Source organism: Gavialis gangeticus, unplaced genomic scaffold (assembly GCF_001723915.1).
Source record: "Gavialis gangeticus isolate Ggan-Ray unplaced genomic scaffold, GavGan_comp1, whole genome shotgun sequence".
Taxonomy (NCBI): domain Eukaryota; kingdom Metazoa; phylum Chordata; order Crocodylia; family Gavialidae; genus Gavialis; species Gavialis gangeticus.
In genome coordinates, this window is record NW_017729027.1 from 17,156,802 (window position 1) to 17,167,099 (window position 10,298).

Sequence of the window (10,298 nt, forward strand, 5' to 3'; positions counted from 1 at the left end):
CCCAACGCTTGTTAACACAGAGTTTGTAGAAAAGTAGCTAACAGAGTTCATATACAATTTTGAGGGCTCAAAAGACACAGAATACAGGTACATCTCAGTTTAATTTGCATTGACCTGCAGAACTAGCATAAATATGAAGCTTTATTTCACTGAAGTGAGGAAGTCTGAGTCATCATCATGTGTCACCTTACGGAGTCATTTTTTTGGAGGACTAATAAAGCATTATAATATACCAAATATTACTGCTCTTCCTTGTTCTGGGGTAACCACTTTCCCATTCTGTTTATGAAACACAGTGGAACAGTTTCAGGAAAATACATAAATAAAAAGTAAGAGCAATCTTAACCTGCCAACTTTTAACCTGAAAGTTAACTCTTTTTCACGATCATATTGGAAACAGCCCTTCTAATGCAGTTGCCTTTTAAAAAGTTACACATTTGCCTAGGGGCCCAATGGGTTTTCTGTCCCCCTTACCATCTTTCCATGAAAAGACTTTCTAAGAAATTATTACAGCACAAGTATTTCCATGGCTAGCTGGAAACAAACACCCTTGGGTAATACAACATGAAATCAACAGCAACACTGGGCACTGTCGAGTTGGTTATCAACAGTTACTGGGCTCTTGGCATTCTAGCACTCATCTTGCACTTCTCTCTATTGTGGAGAGACAATCCCTATTCATGCCTTTTTCCTTCCCTCAAGACTTTTCAGGTTCTCAAATAGACTGATGCAGTCTCCCACATACCTGGAATCTTAGTACACAGCTACGTTTTTTTAGCTAAGTTTGGAAAGAAAACTATTTGAGCTCCTGATCACTATGCAAAAGGCATACAGGTCTGTTGGCTTTATACCTACTAGAACACAGTCAGAGGTGGCTAGTTACAGATGCAAAAACCCCTGTCCTTGTACGGTCTGAAGACTCCACACATGTCCACTGCAATACAGCCATTTTCCATCACCTCCTCAGAAAGCCCTGCTCAGATTTGAGCTCTGGAATTCACTCTTTGCAAGCATATCAGTATTTCTCTCTGGTAAGGATCTGCCAGTCCTAAATGGCAGCTTTATGTCTGCTGTCCTTTGCTGATTAGTCTTCACAAATCTCAGCAGATTAAGGATGGCAGCGGGTGTAATTCCAGGAATGCGGCTGACTGCTCCAATCTATACATGGAAACAGCAACAAAAATCAAGTTGAAATTGCCCCCAAGTCCCATACTATGATTAGAGACCTACTGAAATTGCGCCTGCACTATTTTAGGCTGACTCCCTGAAAAACAAACTAAACAAGCCAACCAAAAAGTTTACTGAAAATAAAATGCTGACTTCCTCTGGAGTCCTTGTGGCCTTAGCTTCACAGCGCACTAGGGGGAGGCGTGGAGGGAAGGAGGCTGACTGCTGCTCCCACCCCTTGCTGCTGATTGGCAGCAAGGGGCAGGGCCACATGGGCAGCCCTTACAGCCAATCTCTGTCAAGGGATGGGACCACTGGGGCCCCTTGGCCAAGGGGTGGAGGGGCCTGCTGTGCTCAGCCTGTGGAAATTACTGCCAACCCCAGGATCTGCACTTGAAATTGGCCGTCCGCTGCCTCGACTTTGGTTAGACCCCTAACCATGAAGCTCCTTAATCCAGCTGGTGATAGCCAAACCTACTACGGAGAAACAAGATCTCACAACTCAGTGCCAAAGTGGGTAATCCTCCCTCCTGCCCCAATTTTCAAATGCCAGCATAAAGTGGTGCTTTGTGGCCATTACTGCCATACTCCCACCCTCTGGCCTAGTGCCTTACCGTCTGGGGACGGTTTGAGTGCAGTTTCTCTCGCATCTCCTGGGACAGTGATGCATTAATGGTGAAATAATCCAGGTCCTCTGGCAATCGGAGAGCTTCATCTCGGCGCACTTCCTCCATTTCCTGCTGCTGATTGGATGTACACAAGTTGTAAACAACTGCATTGGCAGCAAAGAGGATGGGAGAACAAAAACAATAATACATGGTAGGTACAAAATACATGGTTGTTTAAAAGAGCTATTGACAACAGAAGCAAAATTCTAGGTAGAAATGTCAAGAATGTCTATGGAATTAAGCACTTTGCTTCCATGCGCTAGGGAGCCTCACCACTAGTAAACTGGGGGTCAGCAACCTTTTTAGGCTGCGGGCCAGACTGACCCTGTTTGGGTGAAAGACGGGCCAGCACATAGCAGGCAAGTGCTAGGACCCAACTGCTGCCACCACTGCTTTTCCCAGGAGCTGCAAAAGGGAACGCACCCACTGCTGATACTTTTCTTTTCAGAGGTGGCAGAGGGTGAACGTTTGTAGCAGGCACTTTTCCTCTCAGTGGCAGTCATTTTCACTTGCCAGTGCATGTAAGAATGCCAGCTGTGGACACTGTGTGCTGCAGGGAAAAGCAGTGGTGGAGGGTGATTTTTCTGTTCAGCTGCTGAGAGAAGTGATAGCAACAGTCGTTGGGTCCTAGTGACCGCCTATCCGTTTCTGACCTAAAATGGGTCAATCCAGCTGCTGACATCCCACGTCTGGAGGCTGGATCAGATGGCTTGACAGAGCCAACCCAGTCCATGGGCCATAGGTTGCCAATCCCTGTTTTAGGGGCTTTGGAAAAAACAAATATTACAAATCTCAGTTTTCAAAAGACTTGATCTCTTAACCAAAGCAGAGCAGGAGAACTCTGGGGCAGTTGTAATACACTGCTGGAGCAGTGAGGGGAAAAAAGGCCAAGAAAAATTAACACAGACTCAATTTTCCTCCCTGCCAAGACAGAACAGTGTTTTCTCCAAGGTAGGACTTGGGTCCATTTATGGAAGAATAGGATGCTGTACTGACAGTGGCCTTTCCACACTGCAAAATCCAGAGATGGCTGGGGTTTCATGGTCATTCCCCACTGAACACATGGATGATGTTTGGTCTTCTCTACCTTCTATTTTAAGTCTTTCTGCCAATTCTCTCCATTCAGCAAGCTTTCCAAGGGGTTCTGGGAAAATCCTTGCCAATAATTCCATGTTGACTTCTGGATACTGAAGGATGTCCAAGGCCCTGTGAAAACAAGACCAAGTGATTACTGTAACAGGGCTAGTGCATTGCACAAGAATGGTAAGCAGCTATTCCCAGACCCACTGGATGCAGCTCGGTAAAAATCCTAGTTCAGGGATGACCCAGTTGCCATCACTTGAGAATGAGAGGTGAGCAACTTAGCTGGTAGCCTGTGCAGGGGCACCAAAGACTGATCAAGCAGCAGAGAACAAAAAACCCTCTCCAGCCAGAGGGTCCCCGCAGATGAGGGCAAGCAGCACAGGAAAAGCTGCTCTGGACACCTAAACTCATGTCTCTTCTCTGGGCACAGACATATAACACATTTATACCCATGTGAACAAGGAGATACGTTACACTGGTGTTTACAGTTTGTATCTGAAACCAGTAAAGAAATACCCCCATTAAAGTCAGGGTACAACATCTGTCCTGCTACTGGCAAAAAAGCTATTACCTGGCTCCCTACCTGGGTACCTGGCAGTGGGTACCTGGGTGTGTTTCAGCCCTGCCTCTATGCTGGGGTTGCATAAATTCAGGAAAAAGCATAAGGGGGAGCAGGTTATAGAGAAGTAGGCCCCAGACGGCCCTCCAGAGGTCATCTAGTACAACCCCCTTCCTGAGGCAGAGTCCTCCCATGTTTTAGCCAAAATAGCTGGGGCACTCATCCAGGAAGCTGGAGACCTGCTGGGGTTCTAGCCCTATCTTCCTCCCCAAAACCCAGAAGGGGTTTGAACCTGCATCTCTCTGACTTTCTCAGCAGTGCTCTTAACACCAGACTACAAGTCAAACATTGTCTATGCTCCATTCCAGTTCTCCTTCTGAAGCTGAGCCACACAGACTTCAGGGAAAGTACAATCAGAGAAATACATTTATGCAGCTAGAAAGCTACCATTTGGACGCTTGAACACCGTAAGTGCTCAAAAAGAGGAAAAAAAATGGTTCAGAATGCAGCTCTCCTACAGAAGCAAGCAGTGGACAGGCAGGGAAGGATCAGTAGCAACCTTTACCTGACAGGTGAGGTACGACTGCTGCTGATTACAATCTCCGGAATCAAGCTGGACCATTTGGAGGGAGGGAGTTGAAGAGACTTTAGCACTGTAACTCCCTCCTCTATGGCAGCCTTTATCTGAGATGCTCGTTCATATCGTTGCCGGGAGACACAGCCAGTTTCCTCAAAGCCTTCAGAGAAAAGACAGTGTGCGAGTGAGAGAGGTGCTATACAGGCTGGCCTGCTGGTCAAGAAAATCAACAGAGGGATAGGTTACCTCGGGAGGTGAGTCTGCTGTCTGCATTGTCGGGTCTCAGGAATGTGCGGAACTCCACTCGGCTGGTGAACATGCGGTATGGCTCACTGGTGCCCAGCGTGGTGAAGTCATCGATCAGGACTCCAATGTAGCCTTCAGTGCGGCTGATAGTGAAAGGAGGTTTACCACAGACTCGCAGGCAAGCATTGATTCCAGCAATCACTCCCTGCCAGACATCGAAGTGGTTACAGGAGCCACTATGAAGCCAGCACACTGACTCATTCTGATCCACGTGGACTGTTATATCCGACACACACAAGCCTCCAGGTATTTGTGGCAGAATCTGTGTTATTTGAGGTGTGCTAGTTGGTACTAGATGGTCTCTGATCCTTGCAGTAGTCCTAAAAACAAATGTTCTACCTCCTGGGACAGAAGGTTTTCTGCAACCATTCTAGAGTTCTCAGGATGCTCTCCCTTACTTTTCCCCAGCTGCTTACTGTGGCTATCCTTGTGCCTGGAGGGAACTGCTGGTGTGCAAAGCAAGTACTGCCTCTTCCTTCCCCCAGATGGCCCTTGCTTTCAGCCATCAACTAAGCAGTGCATTCACTGTTTGCCCAGGCAGTTTCCTTAATGCTCAGATGTGGGAAAGCAGTCTGAGAACAAGGAGTTTTGTTGCTGAGCATCTGAAAAACCTGTGCATGTGGTTCTACAAAGTATCTTTAACTTGCATAACCAGTACAACATCCTGTTTACACCACTGGGGGGGGAGGTGCGATGGGGAGCATACACTGGCACTGAGTTATGATTACCAGTTTTTTTGGGGTGTAGTCTGAGTGTGAAATGCACACTTTCAGATTTGCTCACCTGGGCTGCTGCTTCTTCATAGCCTGTGGTGCCATTTATTTGTCCTGCAAAGAAGAGCCGCTGAACCAGACGAGACTCAAGGGAAGCAGTGAGCTGACGAGGATCTAGAAAGTCATACTGAACTCCATAGCCTAGTATATGCAAAGGAGACTGTCATCAAGAAAAGGAGAATACACCCTCTATCGTATTAGGCATCATTTGGGTGGATTCATTAATTTTAATCATTGTTCAAATCAAGGTTTCTCACCTGCCAATTTAAATAATTTTAACCTTGTTTTGCTTTTTAGTAATTTCTTAGAGAAAGGAAGAAGCTCACTGGCTGGTAACCCTTAACACACATTAATGTGCAACTAAACACCATTTTTATGCTAAATTTTACACTACTTTTTGCTAATCAGGATGCATATTTAAACATTAAGCAGTCATACACCTTAACATCCTTAGATGATGAACATTTACATGTTCTTAGGATAGAAAATAGTGAATTACTGTTGTTCATCATGTTTTTTTTTTTTTAACTTGTAGCATGGGTCAAATAGCTTTAGAAAATGGTATTCAATCAAAATGTAACTAAAAATGCAGAAAACCAGCACTATAACATTGTTTTGTTTTAGTTTAATAAATATACAATGTTAACACCAGACTATATTACATAAGAGCTCATTTATTAAAGGAAGGAAGCACTAGTTGCAGTTAGTGAACTTCATACAGCTTTTGGTTACCAAGTCTTCCAGTAATCTAGAACCAGTAGATTTCAACCTCACATTAAGCTTACCTACACACAGGAATAGAAAGACAAACTTTCCTGCTTTTTCAGCTCTGAGTTGGATTCTAATTTCGAATAAACTGTTTTTTGAATGGCACTAAGTTAAGGTGGAGAAGACAGTCTCTCTATATCTGAGGAGGAGGCTGCCATCATCACAAGCTGATTTAGTAGGTTCCAGATTTTCTTAAACATTTCGCTGCAATCATATATTGTTTGAATAGGTTTTGATTAATTAACAGATTGTAAGAAGTGTGCATATCAAAATAGTTTGATTTCATGTTAAAATAAAACAGGATTACTTTCAGGGAAAAATGTGTTTATATAAAAAAAAATCCAATTAAAAATGACTGATGTGTGTTCACTCTGGGTGCCAAGATTTCCAGATCTAAGAGCTCAGAAGGATATAAGTTTGCTCAAAACTTGTGCACCTGGGAACAACAATGGGTCATAAGTCTAGATCCCTTTGTAATACAGACTGTATGGAGCAATCTGACTCTCTCTCTCACCTGGCTGTACCATCTTGGCTTTCTCCAAGCCCTGGATGCATGTAATCACCTGCTCCTGGAGCTCAGGTGGCAGTGTCATTGACATTCCTTGGGGGTAGATGATATTGGAATCCAGACCCTCAGGCTCTAGCCACAGATGATGAATACGGTTTGGAAAGCGCAGAACTTTAGATTCAAGTGAGGGACAGTACCTGCAGAGGGAAACAACCATCAGTGCAAGGGGGTAACACAGAGAGAAGGTAATCACTGATTGCGAGCCGCCTCCCAGAAATAAAATAAGGAAGAACTAGGCAGATTCAGCTATTCTGTCACATCATGAAAAAGATCCTTGCAAGATGCCTCATACTCACCGGGGTCCTTTTGTTGTCTCCTTTACATGGTTGTTCAGGTAAAGATTATCACGGATAATTTTGTCCACTTTGGGGTTAGTGTAAGTCAGGTAACATAAGAGCTGATCCTCTGGCTGAAAAAGATTAAGGCTTACTTAGATTTAATCCACCAATAACGCTTTACACTGATCAAGCACTTCTCACCTGAAGATTTCAGACATTAGCTAACTTCTACAGTGGCTCCATACAGTGATAGTTCCATTACATCTGCTGTGGAAATGGTGCTTGGAGGTTAAACAAATTCCTCAAGAGTGAGTTAGAAGAACAAATCCTGGTAAGCCACGTATCCGCTGCTCTACACACCTAATCAGAGACTGATATTCCAAAGGAAGTGTGGGATGCCGTGCAGATTTGCATTAACCTTAGTTTTCCCCTCTGCTTCAGAGCTGATGTCTCAGAGAAGCAGAACTCTGAGCACTCATGCAGAAATAAGGTAACTCCTGTCTACAGGAGTCATAATATCGACCAGACTATTTTCTCAGCAAAGACAGCTCATTACATCTTCCTGAAGGTGCTGAGCACAATACTGCAAGAATCATACTACAGTGGCCTTCCCTGCCCAAACTGCATCACACCTTGATCCAAACAGTCTCGCTGAGGAAGCTGAATGGGACAGGATGGCTGTCAGCCCATTGCTTCTCCAGAATGCTGAAATCAATGGTATCTTTGGCAAGTCGGGGTGGGGTCCCAGTCTTCAGCCTCCCTACAGCAAACCCCAGTTTCTCCAGAGTCTGAGCCAGTCCAGTGGATGACGGATCCCCTAATCGCCCAGCTGGATGCCTCTCCAATCCAATGAGGACCATCCCCCGCAGAAAGGTACCAGTGGTCAGTATGACACTGCCAGCATGTACTTTGCTGCCATCACCTGTAAAAGAATTTTCAGAAACATACAGATTAACAACCAAGGTCCTGATGTGTTGCTGTTGCCTAGAACCAGCCCAGCATTCTCCAACGTGTCTGCCTTAAACAGGAAAAAACAGTGGAGACATAAAAGCAGGTGCACTATGATCTATTCAGAGCCCTCCATTTCTAACCTCAGCTAGTCTCTTGTTTCTGTCTGAACTGAGAAGACAAGACCAAAGCCTGAGATTAGGGAAATTAATTTTAGTGGTTCTGCTCTTTCCTCTCTAGCTGAGACCTAGTGCCGCTGGAGTACTCAGAATTTCTGTCTAATATGCCAGGAAACAACCAGACCAGACAAAACTTCATCCACAGAACAGCTCCCCATCAACAAGATGAAACTCAGGAGCTCAACATGCAAAATAAATACTATGTTTCATATTTTCACGTTCATCCTGGGAAATGCTACATCTGACCCCGGAGAAGCAGAACTTGGACTCTGCTAACAAAGATATCACTTGGCATCCAGGTGTGGCAGAATCAGTAACGGACACATAACACAAAGGAGACAGGGCTAAGGAAATTTGCTCAGTGTTCACCAGGGATCCTGATTTTCTCTGATAAAAAAAAAAATAATCACAAATTCTGACAAAAAATTGCAAATTGTCTGATAAACTGCCCTAAAACTGTTATTAAAATTAAAAGCACCCCCCACAGCTCTGCTAGTGTTCCTCACACCTCCCCAACGCCTCTCCCAGCCCTGCTGGTCCCCCTCACTTTCTCCCAGCCCTGCTAGTGCCCTTCACTGCGCCCCCAAAGCCCCTACATCATCCTACCCTTGTATCTTGCCCCCATCCACAGCCCCTGCCCCCCAGCCCTGCCAGAGGTGGACCCACAGCTGCCAGGGCTATGGGGCCAGGGACCCAAGTCTGCAGCTCCCCGCTGCCAACAGCAGGCAGCTGCGGCAGAAGCAGCATGAAGCTGGCTCCCCCACTGCTGCCGTCTGCTTGGGCAAACAGCTCTTGCAGGCTGGAGCTCAACCAGCCTACAGAGCTCTTTGCAAAAGTGGGGAATCCACAGGTTTTTCTGCTAGAAGGAGAAATCTGTGTTTTCTCCAATTAAAAGGGGAAATCTGTGGTTTTCTGTTTTTCTGTGGGAAACAGAAAACCTGGATCCCTGGTGTTCATAAATCAAACACTCACTAGACAGAAATGCATTTCTGTCTGTAGCAGACTCAACTAACTCCCCAGAATCTTTTCATACAACTTGGGACAGATTTTGACACTAATTTAAGGGCAAAAGCTTAAATACTGTCATTCTCCAAAAGACTTAGTGATAACAGTAACACCTGGCTGTCTTGACTGGCTCATACTCTCTCTAAGCCATATATATGCTTTTTAGTTAATTCCTGAAGCATATTTACTCTCAAGGTTCTGTTCAGTTTTGAGGGGGAAGTGACGCATCAAATACCTTTAATATCTAGTTACAGTACATACCAAGAAGGACCCCACTGACTTGGCATTTCCCTGGATGTTCTGACTCTGGTTCCTTCAAGAGAAGATCTTCCACAGACCCCTCACGAACAGTCAGGAATGGGGTATTAAGGATTTCTTTCTATCAGGAGAGAAGGAATTAGTATGAGTATCTGTCCATCCATCCCTACGACCACACATCTTCCCCCAAACATTGAACCACACACTTCCAATTACTGGATAGCAGCTTCTCTCTCTCCCACTCCATTACCAAGTTATTTTAAAGCAGGAGAAGCATAACTCAAGTGCCTATCACATTCAATTACTGCAGTGATGTCTGGGATTTACTAAGCAGAACTAATAGCTACTTATTTACAGATCTGCAGGTTTTAATGACAGAACAGAGACCACTGGATAATCCAGAAACAGTTCTGCATGTCAGCAAAGTCAGCTAACGTCATCTAGTTATTCCCATGTTTTGCCAGAGAACTTGGGCTCGACTAAGGCACGCGTCTTGCAGGAAAACATCTTCACTTGACAGTATCAACAAACAAGAGCGTCCCCCACTTTTCTTGCTAGTTTCTCCAACTGTGAGTTACCCTGATGGGTAAATCTTTTGGCCTCCGTTTACCATGTGAATTTGACTCTAGCTTTTCACTCCTAGATTAAAGAGCACAGGAATACCACATATTTTCTTCCTGCCTGAACCATAAGAGGTATCCCCTCAGCTTCTCTTCTGAATAACTAAAACATTGTGACATCTTTCTGCTCAGGCCTTTGGGCATCTTCTCTTCACCCTTTTCAGTTCAACCCGGATCCTTTCAACAGGGTTGAGAGCCTACTCCTTTCTCACTGGCCCCCCAACCCCCTGCCCCTCACCTGCATGTTCTCCTTGTACAGCTTCCGATCCACCTGCGCACGCAGCCCCCACACGGCCGGGCCCTTGCGCCGGTTCAGCACCTTGTAGTGCACCCCCGAGTGGTCGCAGAGGCGGGCGCACAACCCGTCCAGGGCATCCACTTCCCTCATGAGGTGCCCCTTCCCGATGCCCCCGAAGGAGGGGTTGCAGGACATCTGCCCTGCGCCAGACGCGAGAGGAGCCTTGGTCACGCCCGGCCCGTGGCCCCGCGCCCGCCGCTCCCCCCCCCGACCCCCCGTTACCGATCGTGTCAATCTTATGCG

At 45.7% G+C, this 10,298-nt stretch overlaps 1 protein-coding gene across 1 annotated transcript in view; it reads right to left on the reverse strand.

The window, feature by feature from the left end:
• Nucleotides 1-359: 359 nt before the first annotated feature.
• Nucleotides 360-10,298, reverse strand: part of MTO1 (mitochondrial tRNA translation optimization 1) — a 10,348-nt gene continuing 409 nt past the window's right edge. Inside the window, exons 2-13 of the mRNA XM_019520473.1 lie at nucleotides 10,278-10,298; nucleotides 9,996-10,195; nucleotides 9,141-9,258; nucleotides 7,380-7,669; nucleotides 6,766-6,878; nucleotides 6,416-6,606; nucleotides 5,144-5,274; nucleotides 4,301-4,505; nucleotides 4,043-4,214; nucleotides 2,923-3,041; nucleotides 1,782-1,939; nucleotides 360-1,158 (exon numbers count right to left, since the gene is read on the reverse strand). Of these exons, the coding sequence (XP_019376018.1) occupies nucleotides 964-1,158; nucleotides 1,782-1,939; nucleotides 2,923-3,041; nucleotides 4,043-4,214; nucleotides 4,301-4,505; nucleotides 5,144-5,274; nucleotides 6,416-6,606; nucleotides 6,766-6,878; nucleotides 7,380-7,669; nucleotides 9,141-9,258; nucleotides 9,996-10,195; nucleotides 10,278-10,298 (1,913 nt within the window). The 3' untranslated portion in view covers nucleotides 360-963. The remainder of the gene's footprint in view (nucleotides 1,159-1,781; nucleotides 1,940-2,922; nucleotides 3,042-4,042; nucleotides 4,215-4,300; nucleotides 4,506-5,143; nucleotides 5,275-6,415; nucleotides 6,607-6,765; nucleotides 6,879-7,379; nucleotides 7,670-9,140; nucleotides 9,259-9,995; nucleotides 10,196-10,277) is intronic.